The following is a 21,932-nucleotide window of genomic DNA, read 5'->3' on the forward strand; positions in this document are numbered from 1 at the left end:
TGTTAGATCACATGCTAATACTAGTAATACAAAAACCTACATTTATGAATGAAGAATTTTGCAAAGCATAAAACGTTGTTAACCAGGAAATGCTGTGTACAATTTTATTTAGTTACACCCAATTTAACTTGTATATAGCAAAAAGGCTTAACATGGATATTGACATGAGACATTCTGTCATGTACATGAGTATATGCAATTGTAGAATATATGCTTAGTGGTTTCAATATGACTCTCACAACATTGACAATTGACAAGAGTTATCCTCAGTATCACATTTTAATCTCAGGAATTATTTTGATGGATACACATCATTAGTTACTTTAAACTGAAGCTCTTTCATTTTGGGGAGAATTAGATAAGAAATGTACCTTGTTCTTATTTTTCTAATTCCTATAAATTAAAATCTTTAAAAATAAAATGATTTCTGAGCTGATTAGTATAAAGCCTTTGAATAAGAATATTCTTTAAAAACCTATTATTTCATTTTGTTTCTAAAACATTAAGTGGCCAAAAACAGAAGAGAAAACTACAGAATAGTGTGAAAGAATATCTCTGATCCATACTATGATGTTTTTAGGAACATCATCAATTATTGTGTAAAACTCTTTAGGGTGAGAAGCAAAACCATGTTTGAAGCAGAAGTTTTTGTAATTCACACCCCGAAGGCATTAAAATCTGAAGGATGGTCAAGTACCTTACGCATCAGTATTGAGGACGCCATGCCCCTTGGCGATGCTTAAAGCCTCGTATAGATGTCAATGCATTTTTTAAAACCTGGTTTACACCTATTATCACAGTTTTCCTATTTATAAGATATGTAATTTTTGTTTTGTTCATAAAAAGCATCTGTAAACTGGGTCAAGACAACTGTAAATAAGAATAAACCGGCCAAAGTGTCTTTTGCTCAACATCATTCAACGAAGAGTTTAACATAACTCAGCTATTGGTCAAACTACATCATAATTGAGTTCACTGATGAGTTCAACTGTGCTCCATGAGGCGTGCAGCCATATGTGGTAGGTTAATGCTGCATAATGTTTTATTTTATTTTATTGGAGGTCAGTTGGTGTTGATAAATGTTATCATTTACTTTACACACACACACACACACACACATATATATATATATATATATATATATATATATATATATATATATATATATATATATATATATATATATATATATATATATATATGGTTGGCATATTGTTGTTTTGACCTATTGATGGGACTCTCTCCACTAGACCTCCAGTGAGTAAGGCATGTTGGAAAACCGTAAGATGGAATGGATTATTTAGCTTAAATGAGTGTATTTTTCTCTTAAGGACAGTTGTGGCTGCCGGAAATTAACTTGATTGGTCACGGCCTCTTTATGGTGTACAATGTATAGTTAATTCCAAAGGTAAGTCTTCCGTGTTAGAGTATATGTAGGAAAAACAAGAATAGAGTTGTAAGGAGTTGTTGTTTTGCAGAATCTGCTAGCTGCTGCTTTGCTGTAGCTTGAGTGGCATCTGGCCTAATTCGGAAGCAGTATTTCCATGTGTGCGTGTATTGGAAATCGGCGCCTCGAATTTCACATCATCGGTGGCCAATTCATGTATGCTGTCTCTGTATGAATTACACAAGTCCTCAAACCACCTGTGCATGTTACCATCAGACACCATCATTAGTCTAGTGTGTTTGTTACTTTGTGATACTGAGTGATGTGGTTTTTGTATAGAGTGTTATTATTATTTTGTTTTTATTCTTTACCTTCGTAATGGGAAGTTGGTGTTGTTATTATTGTGGGAATGATGTGACATCACTTGCTTACTGGTATTTGCCAAATCGGAACCAAGGGTTTGGTGTGCATTTGATATTTTGAATTGTGTGGTTGGTGGTATGTACAATTCAGGAGCGGATCTAGGAGTGGGGCCACAGGCCCCCGTTTAAATTGGTATGGCCGCTGTTGTGCCCCTCTCCTCTAAGTCATTGATGATTCATATCAAAACTCGGACATAAAGATGCGCTTTAATTCATGTCGAACGTCGGTGATACCTGTTACTTCAGCTATTTTTCTTGTATGAGGAATGTTTTCATCCCTGCAGATCAACTGGTTTGTTCCGAAACAGAGAGTAAGATTGTTACAGTCAGTTTTGCTTGCTGTACGATTTGCTTTTAATGCCGAGTTTAGACTGCATGATTTTCAAAGTAGTCTTGTCACAGATGTTTTCACACTGCATGACTATCTGGGCTAGCGTTTTGTCACTGCTTTGTTTCAAATCAAATCAAATCACTTTTATGGCCTACTAGCACTATGCCATCCGTACCGTGCCCAGGCCCGTTTCCCAGATTGTTTGAGAAGTGTGAGTGCGCTGAATCGGGCTCAGGCACGGTGCACTTGGCCGGCCCTGGCCCGGTTGGAAGAGGTGGGCCTGAGCGCGGTTCACTTGGGCCCTTAAAAGTCATGTCTCGCTTTCAGTTTCGGGCTTTTGGCGTGTTTTGCACTCACACTACAAACGTATCAGTAGTTTGTAGTATGAGTGTAAAACGCACCAAAGCCCGAAACTGAAAGCGAGATGTGACTTTTAAGGGACTGTTTTATATGAATTTCTTAATCATTCTTACTGTTCAGTGAACGCAAACTGCTGTAGATTATTAAAGACGCAAACTCCTCACTGCATGACAGCTGCGCACCTTCAGCAGACCTCATTCCTGCAGCACGAGGGCTTTATGATTGTTTATGAGCGCCAAAAGTGGCGGATCTGTTCGGCAAAATATCTGACTGCGTGTCCCTGCATCCCTAAGGACTGTTTGGCGAAATATTTGACTGCATGTCACTACATATCAAACGACTGAAACGATACAACTAGAGGAATCTCCACTGTGCTGCTGAGTGAGAGCGCTTCTCACTGAACAGCGCAGCAGCGATGACGTAAGCGTGCCGATTGTGGTGTGAGCGCGGGCCATCGGGGGAGACGGGAGGGGGGACAAGCGTACCTTCGAGGCAACTGTACCTAGTGTGAGTACGGTTTTATTGTCACATCATCAGCAGCACGTGTGCTATGATGAGTGAAAGGCTTAGGTGCTGGCTCCAGACAGTACAAAATACAGACGGTGCAGAATACACACAGTGCAAAATACAACAACAGAGCAAAATACAGACAGTGTGAACTACAGACAGTACAAAATTCAACGTCAATGTAAAATTGACAGCAATATGTGCAATGAATAGGTGTCCACATAGTTATGGGCAGTTTTGTTTCAAGTTTACACTGCAAGATGGATCGGCGACATGGGCTTTCACATTGCATGACTTTACAATAGGAAGAATCGCCGACAACTTCCAAACTATGTCTCTTAATCGAAAACACATCGTATATTTTTTGTTATTAAACTACATAACGAGAAATACGTTTTTAATGGGGTAGAAAATTTACATATTTGCTCACCTGGGTTTGAAGGGAATTAGCAATTTCTCATCAACTTTTTTTATCTTTCTATACGAAACATCAAACAGACACTGGTGCTCCTGTCAAACCTCCACTAGTTTTTCCTCCATTTTTTGGGTCGAAATAAACTAAAAATGATCGCTTTTAACTTCTCCCCCAACATCCCGCTGGCCAGTAGGTACACACACACACATAAGTGGATGCTGCTCTCTCATTGGCTGTAGGTGATCACGAATAATATTTTCAGTCAGAACTCATTGTACACGGCATGATTTGAATCGCCGATAGCTCCAGATTTTCAGCACGCCAAATATCTCACGGGTATCTGCAACTCATCAGCGAACTTTGAAAATGTAATGTTAACGTTAAAGGTGCGCTTCATGGCAAAATTAATGGTGAAAGTAAAGACTACTTCTGTCATTAACAGTGCAACACGGACACTTTCTGTTTAAAATTATTGTGCTTTTTTATCACTATAAGAAGATTACAGAACAATTGTGAGGGCAAATCTGTCAAAATGATGAACATCATTTACGTAACAGGACCTGATACCTGATATCTATGATAAACATGCCGTCTAAAAAAATCGGCAAAATCTAAAAATCTTTCAGGTTTCAATGGTTGTTTTGTCCTACCGAAAAACCATCCCATGTGTTTATTAAGCTGCCCCGAATAAGTGAAACTCTGTACACACTGATCATGTCTACAATTCCTTTCCAGTGTGAATCCTCTCATGTGTTTTCAAAGTTCCTAAGTAAACCTCTTTCTCCAGTGTGAATCCTCTGGTGTCGTTTTAATTCTGCAGCTGTAATAAAAGTCTTCTCACACTCCAAGCACATATAGTCTCTCACACCAGTGTGGATCTTCATGTGTCTTTTAAAGTATGATGATAGGCTGAAACTCTTCCCACACTGAGTGCATGTGAATGGTTTCTCTCCAGTGTGGATCCTCATGTGTTGATTAAGGGATGATGAGTGCCTGAAACTTTTCCCACAACAAGTGCATGTGAATGGTTTCTCTCTATTGTGGATCATCATGTGTTGATTAAGGTGTGATGAGTGCCTGAAACTTTTCCCACACTGAGTGCATGTGAATGGTTTCTCTCCAGTGTGGATCCTCATGTGTTTATTTAGGTATGAGGATAGGCTGAAACTCTTCCCACACTGAGTGCATGTGAATGGACTCTCTCCAGTGTGGATCCTCATGTGTCGATTAAGGGATGCTGATTGGCTGAAACTCTTCCCACACTGAGTGCATGTGAATGGTTTTTCTCTGGTGTGGATCCTCATGTGTTCATTAAGGTGTGATGAGTGGATGAAATTCTTCCCACACTGAGTGCAAGTGAATGGTTTTTCTCCAGTGTGGATCCTCATGTGTAGATTAAGGTTTGATGGTTGGTTGAAACTCTTCCCACACTGAGTGCATGTGAATGGTTGTTCTCCGGTGTGGATCCTCATGTGTCTGTAAAGCGTAGATGATTTGCTGAACCTCTTCCCACACTGGTGGCATGTGAATGGTTTCTCTCCAGTGTGGATCATCATGTGTTGATTAAGGTTTGCTAAGTGGCAGAAACTCTTCCCACACTGAGTGCATGTGAATGGTTTCTCTCCAGTGTGGATCCTCATGTGAATCTTTAGTTTGCTTTTGTTTGCCAAACTCTTTCCACACTGAGTGCAGGTGACACAACTCTTGTCTCTCATTTTTAAAATACCATCAGTCTCTAAATGAGTTTTGCCCTCAATTTTGACACGATGTTCCTCCTCTTTACTCTCCTCATAGTCTTTAATTAGGTCTGAAATAAAAAATTTCCGGTTTTAGTAAATCATTAAAACTCTCATCAAAAGCTGAAGTAAAAATGCAGTAAAACATTGGCTACACAAACCTTAATTTTGATGCACATTAAATGTAAAAACATAGCAGATCATATTTAGATTGATCTTGTCATATCAACCTCCTGGGGTTTATTACACACATGTACATTTAAGCAGATTCTTATATGATTGATCCCAGATCATTTTGGTCATATTGATGAGACATAAATTTGAAAGCTGTAAATTTCTCTGTAAGTTCTCTAGCCACACTCAGACCTGATTACTACCACACATGTTTGCAATCAAGAAATCACCATAGACCAAAAGAGCCTCAAAAGCTGTATCTGTCTAAATCTTAAAAAATTTAAACACAAATAAGAAAGAAAATATTTGTGTCTTGAGTAAAAAAAAAAAAAAAAAGAGTGAACTCAAATGCAGAAAAACATCAAGTCTTTATTGAGGAGTGAGTCCTGGAAAAAGCAAAAATCAAACCCGGTCGGGTGTGCACTGAGGGAGTGCCATGGGGAAAAAACAACCAGACACTCAATCACTAGTGGTCCTGGAAACAAATACAGGGTGAGTAACAAAATAATATGCACACAAATGATCGATAACATACTGAGACAAACATGAAGGTAAATGATGTGGTATAGAAAGGAAAAAGGAAATGAGAGCTCCTGTAACTGCAAACAAAAGCAGATGAAAAGAGATCATCTGTAACCCAGAACTGGAGAAGAGAGCAAAAGAGACAGAGGTGGAAAGAGTAATAAAATATTTTATTCGAGTAAAAGTACTGTTACTTACAATTTTTTTTCACTTAAGTAAGAGTAAAGTTACATGTCTACAAATCTACTCAAGTAAAAGTAAAAAATAACTCTTCTTTTTACTCATGAGTAAATTTTTAATGAGTAACTATTTCTTAAAAAGGGACAAGATGATATAAATCTCCAATTAGTTGTTTTTATTTGTATAAGTAACTTTAAAAACTAAAGACCAATAACAAAAAATAATATAACTATTACAAATATTTTTACAGATGATCCTATTCATACAAATTCTAATGCAACATCTGTTGTGTTAGCTAGATAGGCTATATGCACATAGACATTTAATTTTTAGCCAGGCAGCCCAAGGGCTTCCGGTGAACTGTCTTTCAATTTCAAAATCGTCACGTTTCAGATCTGATTTCTTTAAAAATCTGTGATCTTCATTGCCTGTTAGACATACAAATATGAGGTGGGTCTCAGATCGGACAAGAAGCACTGCATTAAAGTCTATTTCCCTTGCCATGTCTTTCAAATATGACTGTTTGTTTTACCCCAGTATTTTGGTTTTTGCTAGATCAGATACAGTTGCGGCCAAAAGTTAACGAGAATTATTTATATTATTTATTAAATTTCACATTTGTTGTTTTTCATTAACGTCTACCCCAACCTTAAATCCAACTGTCACAGTAATGTAAAAACAGTAGTTGTATCGAGCATTATTCATGCTACCTATTAAATTACCCAATTAATTGTATTTTTTAAAGCCTAACCCCACCCCAACCTACACAGTACTGTAAAAATATTAATTCTTGTTATACATTTATTCATTTTCTTTTCGGCTTTCATGCCAACAGACCCAGCCAAGGCTCGAACCTGCAACCTTCTTGCTGTGAGGCGACAACACTACCTACTGCGCCACCACGTTGCCTATTGTTATACAGTATCATAAAAAACAAATGCTGCTATATTGATGTGCATAGCGCACATCCGACAAGGAGTCTGACAACAGCCAGTGCTCCACACAGAAATCTTATCATTTGACATACTGTATTTTCTTTTATATATATATATATATATATATATATATATATATATATATATATATATATATATATATATATATATATATATTCATAGCGCTTTACTTTCTCCACATTTATGATATTTTAGGTTTTTTATTTTGAAATAAATTTGCAACAATTTAAACAATAAATTTTTTCACATTGTCATTATGGGCTATTGTGTGTTTTGAGGAAATAAATTAATTTAATCCATTTTGGAATAAGGCTGTAACATAAAAAATTAGGAAAAAGTGAAGCGCTATGAATACTGTGTGTGTGTATGTACATATACACACACACACACACACATATATATATATATATATATATATATATATATATATATATATATATATATATATATATATATATATATATATATATATATATATACACATACACACACTAGGGATGTGCGGAACAGCCGGTATTTGTATCTGTATGTGTATTTGTTGAGGGGGGAAAAGTATTTGTATTTGAGTAAAATTCAAAATGGCGCAAAAATATATATTATTTCTATTATACTTCTAATTTACTTTATAGTGAAAGTATTGTTTAATTATACCCATTATATAAATTATAGACATGCAATATTGACTGTTGTTTTTGAACATGTGACAAGAAATGTCATTGAAAAGAAAATAACATAGAAGCCATTATCTCATCCATGGTTAAACCAACAACTAATAAAATACCATTGTGAATATTATGAACCCCACCACCACTGCTCTTGTTGAAGGACACTGAATAGACAGAATAAAAACAAATAATATTTAAAAAAACTGTTCTTCTTCTGAAAGAACTTCTTTCCAATGGACAGAATTCCAAAAACTAAAATTAGCTAAATAAATCTAAATAAAACCCTGCCTGGGAGATCTGGCAGAACAAAAGTATTCTATATAATACTAAAAGATACAGGCCTGCTATTATCATCTGCCTGCCACAAAACAGACACAAAGTTTGTTTTTGTTTTTTTACATTTTTTATTTTTTATGTTTGAAACTGACTTGCTGGGGCAGAATGTGGCTGTGTTGATGGTTTGGTGCTTGTGGAGGATTTAGCAGAACATAGCTGTGCTGATTGAGGGGATTGATGCTTGTGGGGGGTTCACAGACAGTATCAGGAGAGGATGCTTTTAGTGCATGTGATAATACATTACATGGAAGGTTGCGCGGTGGCACAGTGAGTAGCACTGTCGCCTCACAGCAAGAAGGTTGCTGGTTCGAGCCCTGACTGGGTTCTCCCCATGTTGGCGTGGGTTTCCTCCGGGTGCTCCGGTTTCCACCACAGTCCAAACACATGCAATACAGGTGAATTGGGTAAGCTAAATTTGTCCCAATTGTATGTGTGTGAAAGAGAGTGTATGGATGTTTCCCAGTGCTGGGTAGCAGCTGGAAGGGCATCCACTGCGTAAAACATATGCTGGATAAATTGGTGGTTCATTCCATTGTGGCAATCCCAGATTAATAAAGGGACTGCATAAAGGGAAAAGAAATGAATGAATGACTACGCATAGAAGATGTTGACAGATGTTTAATATCTCTGCCTCTGCTGATTTCACTTTTGTACACATTATACAGTATCACTTTGTTTTATCTGCAGCTCCACTGACTGTAAAATGCTTCCACACAGAACCTGAAGGTGCTTTTTTTTTTTTTTTTTTTTTTTTTGACTGGTGGAGGACCAAGAAATGGCTCAGCAGCAGTCTCACTCTTTTTCACTCTTTTTCTGGGTGCCCAAATGTATTTGAGGAGTTTCAAGTTAATAAAAAGTGAGGGGAAGTTATGCTAAGGTTTACTAGCCTATAGCATATATCTTGCTGTCTGCAAAAGACAGTAATTTAGACGTACAATATAACTCCCATAAGTGCATACTATTCGACACAACTGCACAAGCATCGTTTTAACCTTTATAAACGAACGTTAACGTTACTCTATCAACAGTCTATTGTCTAAATTACCGCGCAAGCAGAGCTAATGTTGTGTAAACAGAGAGCACCCAATTGCAAACGTCAAAAATGCAGCGTAATGGAATATCCCGATCAAACTCTGCTTCAACTCTGCTACAAGTTTATAAACTGCATCTGGAACCCAATTAAGGTACAAAAATCTATTTAACAAAAATAGTGATGCAGTGAAGTATTTTTTCGCTCAGCCGAGCTTTCTCTGTCTGTTGCTGTGGAGAAGCGCCCTCCGACTTCTGACTGAGCGTCTCTCTCTCTCTCACTCACTCACACGGGCATGCACTGTGGTCTCATGAGGAAACGCTGCTTTTTGATATAATGTTTATCTTGCTCCCAAATACAAATAATTTTTCAAGTATTTGTTCAAAATAAGTATTCGTAAAAACACGCTATTCGTGCCTTTCCTAATACCGTATTCGGGTTCAGCTCCACCCATAATATACACACACACATCTTTGCATATATGGCTATGACTGTGTACTAACCTTAATCACTTCTGGGGATGGGGACTTATTACAGTAAAAGGTAGCAATTTTTGTTTACCCAATATATGCACTGATAAAATCCACTGATTTTTATATAGTCGATCAAATGAACTTAAACAATTAAAAATGCAACAAACATTTGTTTTGGCCCAAACTACAAAAACAAACAAATGTAAGACTTACATTTAGTATTAGTTTTGCTTAAGTTCCACACTAGTTTGATCATGTATAAATGTCATTATAACTCATTCATTCATTTTCTTGTCGGCTTAGTCCCTGTATTAATCCGGGGTCGCCACAGCGGAATGAACCGTTAACTTATTCAGCAAGTTTTTACGCAGCGGATGCCCTTCCAGCCGCAAGTCATTATAACTATATTGAATAAATATTATTACAAAGGCCTACATCATGCTGACAATCTATGAAATGATATAACAGGCGATTGTCCTCTGAGTGCACCTAAAAAGACATATATGACACTTCTCATAAAGCTTGAGAAGCACACAGTTCTTCATGATACATATAATTTGTAAAATAAAGAGTTGCAGGTTATAAAAACACTAAACAACATGTGATAAAGTTACCGCGGGCCCTGGTGCAGATGAAAAGAAAAATAGAAAGATAGATGGGTAACTAGAACAGACAGAGATAACGTGCGCGCTCCATCTGCTCTCATTGCGTGTGTGATGGGAAAAAAGTCTTCCTGCATCCATCGCGGCCTTTATCATTTTTTGTGCGCACTGCTTGATTTCCGCATAGTAATTAACTTTATATCGCGGATCAAGTGCAGTGAAGTGTTTCAGACAACACGCGCAAGCCGCGGTTGCGTCATCACAATTGGTGTAACAACTTTTATAGCAGGAAAAAACAAATACTATGGAAGTCAATGGATACAGCTTTTCAGCATTCTTACAAATATCTTCTTTTGTGTTCAACATAAGGAAGAGAATCAAACATGTTTAGGCCTATTACAAGCAAAGGACGAGTAAGTGACAGAATTGTTAGTTTAGGGCTTTAAGCTGTCATGGCAACCATATACAATGCACCACTGAGTAGGAAATAAGTCAGCGTAAGATCATTTCTATGGAGGATTATCAGACTTTAGCGTTAGTGACGAGATTTATAGTCTAACAAGTGCAAACATTACATTAAACAACAAATTGGAGATGCATCAGACTTTTATACATGATCAAACTAGTGTGGAACTTAAGCAAAACTAATACTAAATGTAAGTCTTACATTTGTTTGTTTTTGTAGTTTGGGCCAAAACAAATGTTTGTTGCATTTTTAATAGTTTAAGTTCATTTGATCGACTATATAAAAATCAGTGGATATTATCAGTGCATATATTGGGTAAACAAACATATACACATATACATATACATATATATATATATATATATATTTTTTTTTTTTTTTTTTTTTTTTTGCTGTGCTCGTGTTTAAGGAGGCTTGGCTCTAGACGGCAGAGGAGGGACTGTGATTCAGAGATTTATGCTAAGCTGTTAGCATTGTGGAAGATCACCTAATGCACCTTTAATGTGCTCTTTACTGGCGATTTTCAAACAACATAACATACATCTAGCTAGACCTTTTGTGTACTTAAAGCTCCCTCTAGTGGCGTTGTATAGCCAATGCCAACCTATAGACACAGCAATAACCCCAAACTGGAGATCATTAATAATATAATAACAATAATACTTTATTGGTTAAGGCATTTTAGAATGACCAAAACAACATTTCAGATGTTTTACAGTGTGCTCACCCTGATGGTTTGTCCACTCACAAACATTTCCATCATCATATGATCTCTTATAACAAACCTTTTTTAATGCACATACTGGAATTTGTTCAGTGCTTTTGTAGTTTACGTAAGTTTATCTTTTCTCATCGAATAAAAAGTTTATCCTACTCAGTTATATGCATCTTCTTTATGACTATAATTTAAAAGTTATGTGCATCATGATGTTTCTATCAACTGATTTTTTATGCTCATAGCCTATCCAAATGCACATAAAAATAGGTGGCTGGAAATAAAGCTAAGTGAGAAATACCGCTTCATCTTTAAAAAAGGGGAGGAGACCGACAGAAACACAGAGTTTAGAGGATAAAACCTGCTACTGATCAGGTTAGGTTTTCAGAGCAAGTGACCACTCAAGAGTTAAAGTTACCTCACCTTTAGAAACAGGCTTGACTTACCCTGCTTTCTCCAGTTTGACAAACCAGCTATTTTGAAACAGAAAACCCAGAGTTTCTCTCATTTCAGGGTTAACATACTCTGAGTTTTCACTTAACCATCTTTCTGAAATGGGGCCCTGATCTCATATGCTATTGTTTTAGAACTTCAGTTGCCTATTGGAGAAATGACCAGGAATAATAAACGGCTACTTGCTCTATAAACAGGGGCCTGTTTCAGTAAGGAGGTTCAAACAACTCAGAGTTTGAACTTGAACTCTGAGTTGATATACCGAGAGATTAAAAACTCTGAGTTTTCGGTTTCAGAACAGCTGATCTGAGTTGGGTCAATCAACTTCGAGTAGACCAGCTTAGAGTTAAGCGCGCACACCGTGACTTTAAAAAGGCATTATCAATGAAGCGCAGACATTACGAGTGACTATGGCAATATCTTATAAAAGAGATCACCATTTCTTTCTCCAGCTGAACTTGATGTTCTCATGCAAAGTTATAGCAAATATGAGTGTATATATTTGAAAAGAAGCAACCATCAGTGAAGAAGAGACAGATAGCGTGGGAAAACAGCTGCTCAAGTTAATGTGTAATTTAACTTTTTAAATATTTAAATATTTAAGTATAATAAAATAAGTAATGTAATTTGTGACGTTTATATTTTTTTCTAAACTTTTTTACACATTTATTAGTTTTAAATGATTTAACAGTGCACTTGTGCCTTTTTTATTGATCAAGTGATAGATGTTAATATAACATTTAGAAGGTAAGCAGTACTAAAAATAATTTTTAGAAAGAATAATAATCCCATTAATCTAGTTAAAGTGCATGTCGAAGGTGAATTTAATTTAATTATTTATTAAAAAAGGATAAGCCATTCTAGTACAGTTCTTCTGTGTGTGACTAAAATGTAGGCAATAGCTATTTTCCATCCAAATATATTACATAAATATATGTGCAAAACTGGAATATTGCATAAAACATGCGAATAAAATTCTATCCAACGAGTGAAAGAGAAAAAATCGTCACTTCCTGATTAAACTGGCACCAAATATCAACAGTAAAAACAGAATTTACTGTGGTAGAAGAAGCTGCGTCAATTAATTCTTTATTTAGCCTAATTAATGTACTTGCGCCTCGATGTCAGAAGACAATGCTGAAAAACAATGAACACGTGGGGGCGTCTGAAGCCATGAGACGCGGAGACTCTTGACACGCACCAGACGTTCGGAGGTAATTAATAATATACACTAATACTGAAACAGTTAAGGCATTTTAGAATGACTAAAACAATATTTAAGACGTGTTACAGTGTGCTCAGCCTGCCGTTTGTCCATTTACACACATTTTCATTATCATATGATCATGATCGTTTTTTTAATGTACATACTGTAATTTGTTCAGTAAAAGTGTTTCCATCGTAGTTTATGCGCACATTTTCTATCGAATAAAAGTTTATCCTACTCAATTATGCACGTTTTTTTATGCATATTTTAAAAAGTTATGTGCATCATGACGTTTCTATCAATCGTTTTTATGCACGTATCCAAAATGACCATTAAAAAAGGTGGGTGGAAACGTAAGGCTAAGGCGAGAAATACCGCTTCATCTTAAAAAAAGGGGAGGAGACCGACAGAAACTCTGAGTTTAGAAAATAAAACCTGCTTCTGACCAGGTTAGATTCACAGAGTAAGTTACCACAGTAACTGACTCTGAGTTAAAGTTACCTCTCTTTCAGAAACAGGCTTGACTTACCCTGCTTTCTCGAGTTTAACAATCCTGCCATTTTAAAATGGAAAACCCAGAGTTTCTCTCATTTCAGGGTTATAATACTCTGAGTTTTTAGTTAACCTCCTTTCTGAAACAGGCCCCAGGTGTGTTCATGACTATACAAACAAAAAAATAAAATAAAATTAGAAAATATGGCTTTGCAACATCAAGCAGCATTAGGCATGGGCCAGTATAAGATTCTAACAGTATGATAACCTTGAATAAAAATATCAGTTTCACGGTACAGTGATTACTGCTCTAAAATATATTCTTTTTAAATGTCTGGGTAAAAAACAAACAAATTTTCCCCTTTGAACACAATATATTTTCTTTCGAGAAACTTTTTAAGTGTTTTGGAGCAGTAAACATGTCAGGCTGAATAATTCTAATGAATCATTGACTTCTGCTGTCTTCATTTGTTTCAGAAACACAGAATTCTTTACGATTTAAAACGACATCTTTGGAGAACTTTTCTGCTGGAGATACGGTTCTACTGAAAAATGTAAAAAACAAGACATAAAAAACTTAAAATATACTGTGAGAACAGTACAGCAAAAAATATTGGCGTTTTGAAAACGGTTATCGTCCCATGCCTAAGCAACATAACACTGTTTTTAGGATCTAAAAATTAATTCTTAAAAAAAGTCTCAAGCAAAAAGATTCCAATGGTGGCACCTGCTGGTACATAAAGAATATGGTTAATACTGACAAACTTTACACTCAAATGTTTGCATATCATCAGCATGCTGTAAATAATTTCTTAAGCAGCAAAAGTCATTTTTAGACTAGTTTGTTGGCCAGTTGTAGTCAGTGCAATGCTAAGCGATATTGTTCCACTATAAGTTTAGTCACATGTTGTCCCAACACATGATCATATAGTTTAGAATACTGCACAATGTTTTAGAATACTTAATTATCTAAGTGTCCATTTCATTCAGCATATTTAAAATTGGGGGCATCCACGTTTTTTAACATACTATAAACCAGGTTTTTTTTTTTTTACCAAGTTAAATGTAAGACTTTTTAAGACAATTATAAATGAAATTTTATACTCATAAGGCTAAGGAATTTTTCAAATGCCCCAGATGAAAAGATTTTTATTTGTCCTATCAAACATATTATAATTTAATACATTTATTAATACAATGACAAAATGAATAATAATACATTTTAATATTTTAGATATTTTTTAGCAAAATTTCTTAAATATCGTGTCAAAACAAGCAAGCTCTACTTGTATTCACACAAGTTTTTTTCAACATAAACTTTATTTAAAATAAAAAAATGAACAAATGCTTTAAAAGTTTTAAAAACTATAATAAACTAAATCTATGTACAACAATCTGTCCAGGTCATTTCCTCAGCAGTAAATACATGGAGCACGTTTAAACAAATGTTATTGTAAGGAAAATAATTAAAGCATTATGATAAATAGAGTTACAATTACCTTTTTAAATAAAAAGTTGAAAGTTTTATTGAGATGGATTATTGGTGATTGTATGGGTTTTGGCCAGATTGGGTAACAAAAGATGAACAAAGGAATATGAAGACTTGTTTAAAAAAAAGATTAAAGACCTACAACACAATATTTCAGTAAATTTAAGACTTTTTAAGTGCTGAAATTTGGATTTTAGAATTTACAACATTTTATGGCTCGCGGAAACCCTGTTTAAACACAATAGCCCTGGCAATTAGTTATAATAATGATGCAATTCGAAGACATTATCTGTGAGAACTAGTAACAACTACTAGAAACAAGTTTAAACCCATAAAGAAGTCAAAATTGAAAAGAAGTTGATGAAAAAAGGGAATTGTGATCAACGTGACATTTGCAAATGGTACAAAAAAAAGTACTAAGTAAACACTATCACCATAATACCAGATATATTTTATGAGAATACTTTAGGTAAAATATCGTCAGCTCAGTTAAACTTTTTTTATTTATTTATTGTTTTTATTTATTTTATATAGTGCCAGTGCTCAAGGACTTTTTACAAACAGTAAAAGAACAAGAAAAGCAATAACCTTAAGAAGGTAGAGAAAATGGGAGACCAATAATATATAAAAAGAATGACAAAAGACCTGAGAAGAAAGAAACAAGAAATAAACTCATTCCTGGGTGCTTATGTGCATTTAGGAGAACTATGCAGCACACTCTGGGCTGCAAGATGAATTTATTTTAGTATTCTTATTACTAAAAATATATCAGTAAGAAAACGAACCTGTTTGTTCCTGCAGATCTTCCTGTTTGACAGTGAATGTTTCTTCAATCTTCACATCTTCACTCTCCTCTTTAATAAACGCCATCTTTATACCAGTGTGAAGGTCAGTCGCTTCAGCAGGAGTTTTTCTCTGTGTTTGGACAATTTATCCTGTTTAAAATGAACAAAACAATGAACAGAAACAAAATAACTTCTCTTCAACACTTGCTTTAACAGTTTCTTTATATGAGAGTAATTTAAAAAAATCAGGTAAAAGGTTTCTTTTATACACTCATTACACACTTTTCTTCATTTAAACAGTACTCAGTTACTGAGAATAAAATAGTACTACATTGTATAAAGGGTTAAAACTATATTGTCGACAGCAGGTATATCATAGCATCAGGCGAAAACCTGAAACTTTAATCAATCGGTTTGTCTCTTTGTAAAAAGCTTTAAAACAAACCTTTCCCAAGTTGAATCTCAGCACAGTAGCGGCGCAGCTTTATGACGTCACACGACACGCCAAAATAAGAGTCTTTGTTTAGATTTTTATTGCTACTTACTGTTGCAATCATGACTTGTTGATACATTTATCCCTCGTTTTCCACTTTTCCACATACATAGACACAAATATATTCAGTATTTGGAGTTGATTTAAAAGCTTTACTCTAAACATTTATGGGTCAAACGGGTGCCATTTGTGTCTGTAACATTTGATGAGCTGCATGAAGCACAAAAATGTCCTAAATTGTTTTTCCAAAGCTTAAAGTAATTAATTCAAGGCTTCCTGCTAGCATGATACATTATAAATGATAATTGTTAAAGTGTAATATTCTTTTTTATATACTTTTTTATGATTACATAACAGATTTCACATGTCTGTGCTGATCAGCATTGAATTTGCACCTAAAATATCCCCAAATAAATGACTTTTTCCCTCCTAAGTTTTATTGTTTTGAGGTTTATGTTTGTTTCTATTTCCATAATATATATTTAATTTATATTTTATATTTTTTTGTAAAATTCCTGATATGTGTTTAACTTTACACCCCGTTTGACTTACCACCCCATCACACTAACTTGTTTCATCTGTATATCTGTATACTTTTGTATTAAATGACATCACAAAAACAGAATTGACATCATATGGACCCTGCGCCCTCCGAGACTAAAAGCATGGAATTACAGAAATTAATTTACATTTCTTTCTTTTTGTTTTTTTTCTTGTTAGACAGGGTCTGTCAAGCTCAACCCAATCACTCCGTTACGCAAAATAGATAGGGTAAACTTTTTTTTTTTACATTTATAGAGCAAAGAAGAGTAAATTTTCAGATTGAATGAAGGTATGGTAGGTGAGCAACTTGACCACATGGGATATTTGCAGCCGTTTTTGGATGCACTTTACCACCCTGTCACATTTTTTGTTGTGATGGGGTGGTAAGGGATGTGATGGCGTGGTTCTGCACACTATTTGAATGTGAAGATGTATGAAATCAAAGATTCTTTAGGGCTAATCAATTAATTTAGTCATTTAACCCTGTTTGGTCTCTCACACACTTCATTACTTTATCTTTCACACACTCATTTTTAGTCATTCACTCATTATCCTTCACTCAAACATTCATAATCTGTCTGTTTATAATTAAAAATTTCACATCTTATAACATAATTGCAGACAGATCTGCTTCCATAAAGAGTAGCACACAGTTCAAATTAAACATTATTGGACATACAGTGCTCAGCATTCATTCTTTTTTGGCTTAGTCCTATTATTATTCTTGGGTTACCACAGCAGAATGAACCACCAACTTATCCAGCATATGTTTTACGCAGCGGAAGCCCTTCCATCATGGAAAACTCCCATACTCGTTCACACACATACATTAAGGACAATTTAGCTTAACTAATTCACCTATACCACATGTGTTTAGACTTGTAGGGGAAACCGGAGAAAACCCACACCAACACGGGAAGAACATGCAAAAACCACTCAGAAATGCCAACTGATCCAGCCAAGGTGGTCCATCTTACCTCAATGGTCTAATTTTACATACCTCAAAATCAAAACTATATATATATATATATATATATATATATATATATATATATATATATATATATATAATTTCACAAATGACCGTGTTTAAAGGTTTACACTGGTTGAATTACTTTTAAAATACATTGTCCTTACCACCTTGCCACAGTGAACAACCCTGTCACAGCAGATACCACCCCGTCACACTGTCATTTTCTTACAGGTTTATGGAAAGGAAATGAAATTTTACATAAATGAATGTTGAATGGTGTTCTTGTTGTGTGGACTTAATGAATAAAAATGTAAGTTGATTTGTACTTTTTAAGTTAATTTGTTTTTTCAGTGAAAACAATAAGGCAATTGAGATGCCAAATTTATTTTTCAAAGGTAAAAATGTAATAATACATTTTTTTTATTAAACTACAGACTTTCCATTGATAGCTGTATAAAAAATAATTTGGAAAACATTTAAAATTAAAAAACAATTAGTTATTTTACTTCTGTTATATCATACATATTGTCTGTATTCTGTCCCCCCCACCATTAAAATACACACTCACGCACACACATATGTACTATATATATATATATATATATAAATTAATCAGTTTTAACTTGTCTTGGCCTTCAATAAAACCAAAATTTAGGTAGGCTTTGCCATACTGTTTAATCTTTTTCTTCGCCTCTGAAGAATCACTGCATTTACGTTTCTCTGCCGATTTTGTTTTGATTTTGCCTTTACGACACGTTGACAAGCACATTGCGTGAGTAAGCAAAATTTAAATAATTATTTAAAGTTATTTATTTTAATTATTTTTATTATTATGTTGGAATTTTAAGCATATGTTTTGATTATATATATATATATTTGGTACTTAAAAATACATATATAATAGTAGGGCTGCTCGATTTTGGGAAAAATCATAATCACGATTATTTTGGTCATAATTGTAATCACGATTATTTAAAACGATTATCAGTTAAAGTCAAAATTATTAGTGCTCCTGAGAATTTTTTTTTTATATAAATATTTCCCAAATTATGTTTAACAGAGCAAGGAATTTTAACAGTATTTCCTATAATATTTTTTCTTCTAGGCTTATTTGTTTTATTTTAGCTAGAATAAAAGCAGGTTAAAATATTTAATTTAAGGTCAATATTATTAGCCCCCTTAAGGAATAAATATTTTTGATTGTCTGCAGAAGAAACTACTGTTATACAATGACTTGCCTTATTACCCTAATTAAGCCTTTGAACTGCACTTTAATCTGAATGCTTGTTTTTAAAAAATACCTAGTGAAATATTATGTACTGTCATCATAGCAAAGATAAAAGAAATCCGTTATTAGAAATGAGATATTAAAACTATTATGTTCAGGGAAAAAAAAAACTTCTTTCCATGAAACAGAAATTGGGAGGAAATTCCCTTACAGAAATTTCACATGAGTTTCACATGTGAAATTCACATGTGCATGTGAAATTGCACATGTGAAATTTTACATGTGAAACACACAAACCACATGTGAAATGCACATGGGATCACATGTGTATTTGGAACGACTTCGTGTGAATTTTCATGTGAACCACGTGATCACATGGGAAAACATGTGTATTTGGAACGATTTCGTGTGAATTTTCATGTGAATCACATGGGAAAACGCGTGTATTTGGAACGCTTTCGTGTGAATTTTCATGTGAACCACATGTGATCACATGGGAAAACGTGTGTATTTGGAACGCTTTTGTGTGAATTCACATGTGATCACTTGGGAAAACGTGTGTATTTGGAACGACTTCGTGTGAATTTTCATGTGAACCACATGTGATCACATGGGAAAACTTGTGTATTTGGAACAATTTCGTGTGAATTTTCATGTGAATCACATGGGAAAACGCGTGTATTTGGAACACTTTCGTGTGAATTTTCATGTGAACCACATGTGATCACATGGGAAAACGTGTGTATTTGGAACGCTTTCGTGTGAACTCACATGTGATCACATGGGAAAACGTGTGTATTTGGAACGCTTTCGTGGGAATTCACATGTGATCACATGGGAAAACGTGTGTATTTGGAACGCTTTTGTGTGAATTCACATGTGATCACATGGGAAAACGTGTGTATTTGGAACGATTTCGTGTGAATTTTCATGTGAACCACATGTGATCACATGGGAAAACGTGTGTATTTGGAACGCTTTCGTGTGAATTTACATGTGATCACATGGGAAAATGTGTGTATTTGGAACGATTTCGTGTGAATTTTTATGTGAACCACATGTGATCACATGGGAAAACATGTGTATTTGGAACGCTTTCGTGTGAATTCACATGTGATCACATGGGAAAATGTGTGTATTTGGAACGCTTTCGTGTGAATTCACATGTGATCACATGGGAAAACGTGTGTATTTGGAACGCTTTTGTGTGAATTCACATGTGATCACATGGGAAAACGTGTGTATTTGTAACGACTTCGTGTGAATTTTCATGTGAACCACATGTGATCACATGGGAAAACTTGTGTATTTGGAACAATTTCGTGTGAATTTTCATGTGAATCACATGGGAAAACGCGTGTATTTGGAACACTTTCGTGTGAATTTTCATGTGAACCACATGTGATCACATGGGAAAACGTGTGTATTTAGAACGCTTTCGTGTGAATTCACATGTGATCACATGGGAAAACGTGTGTATTTGGAACGCTTTTGTGTGAATTCACATGTGATCACATGGGAAAACGTGTGTATTTGGAACGATTTCGTGTGAATTTTCATGTGAACCACATGTGATCACATGGGAAAACGTGTGTATTTGGAACGCTTTCGTGTGAACTCACATGTGATCACATGGGAAAACGTGTGTATTTGGAACGCTTTCGTGGGAATTCACATGTGATCACATGGGAAAACGTGTGTATTTGGAACGCTTTTGTGTGAATTCACATGTGATCACATGGGAAAACGTGTGTATTTGGAACGATTTCGTGTGAATTTTCATGTGAACCACATGTGATCACATGGGAAAACGTGTGTATTTGGAACGCTTTCGTGTGAATTTACATGTGATCACATGGGAAAACGTGTGTATTTGAAACGCTTTCTTGTGAATTCACATGTGATCACATGGGAAAACGTGTGTATTTGGAACGATTTCGTGTGAATTTTTATGTGAACCACATGTGATCACATGGGAAAACATGTGTATTTGGAACGCTTTCGTGTGAATTCACATGTGATCACATGGGAAAATGTGTGTATTTGGAACGCTTTCGTGTGAATTCACATGTGATCACATGGGAAAACATGTGTATTTGGAACGATTTCGTGTGAATTTTCATGTGAATCACATGGGAAAACGCGTGTATTTGGAACGCTTTCGTGTGAATTTTCATGTGAACCACATGTGATCACATGGGAAAACGTGTGTATTTGGAACGCTTTTGTGTGAATTCACATGTGATCACATGGGAAAACGTGTGTATTTGGAACGACTTCGTGTGAATTTTCATGTGAACCACATGTGATCACATGGGAAAACTTGTGTATTTGGAACAATTTCGTGTGAATTTTCTTGTGAATCACATGGGAAAACGTGTGTATTTGGAACGCTTTCGTGGGAATTCACATGTGATCACATGGGAAAACGTGTGTATTTGGAACGCTTTTGTGTGAATTCACATGTGATCACATGGGAAAACGTGTGTATTTGGAACGATTTTGTGTGAATTTTCATGTGAACCACATGTGATCACATGGGAAAACGTGTGTATTTGGAACGCTTTCGTGTGAATTTACATGTGATCACATGGGAAAACGTGTGTATTTGAAACGCTTTCTTGTGAATTCACATGTGATCACATGGGAAAACGTGTGTATTTGGAACGATTTCGTGTGAATTTTTATGTGAACCACATGTGATCACATGGGAAAACATGTGTATTTGGAACGCTTTCGTGTGAATTCACATGTGATCACATGGGAAAATGTGTGTATTTGGAACGCTTTCGTGTGAATTTACATGTGATCACATGGAAAAACGTGTGTATTTGGAACGCTTTCGTGTGAATTCACATGTGATCACATGGGAAAACGTGTGTATTTGGAATGCTTTTGTGTGAATTCACATGTGATCACATGGGAAAACGTGTGTATTTGGAACGATTTCGTGTGAATTTTCATGTGAACCACATTAGATCACATGGGAAAA

The 21,932-nt window shown here is 35.2% G+C and overlaps 1 protein-coding gene across 1 annotated transcript; it reads right to left on the reverse strand.

The window, feature by feature from the left end:
* Positions 1–90: 90 nt before the first annotated feature.
* LOC137489712 (uncharacterized) lies at positions 91–16,218 on the reverse strand. The gene is made up of 4 exons (XM_087249050.1): positions 16,149–16,218; positions 15,704–15,853; positions 2,935–5,229; positions 91–1,004 (listed from the first exon to the last, which is right to left on the reverse strand). The coding sequence occupies exons 2-3, from the start codon at positions 15,786–15,788 to the stop codon at positions 4,169–4,171; spliced, it is 1,146 nt and encodes a 381-aa protein (XP_087105176.1). The 5' UTR covers positions 15,789–15,853; positions 16,149–16,218; the 3' UTR covers positions 91–1,004; positions 2,935–4,168.
* Between the last annotated feature and the right edge of the window lie 5,714 nt (positions 16,219–21,932).

This window comes from Danio rerio, chromosome 4 (genome assembly GCF_052040795.2).
Source record: "Danio rerio strain M-AB ecotype USA chromosome 4, GRCz13ab, whole genome shotgun sequence".
Taxonomy (NCBI): domain Eukaryota; kingdom Metazoa; phylum Chordata; class Actinopteri; order Cypriniformes; family Danionidae; genus Danio; species Danio rerio.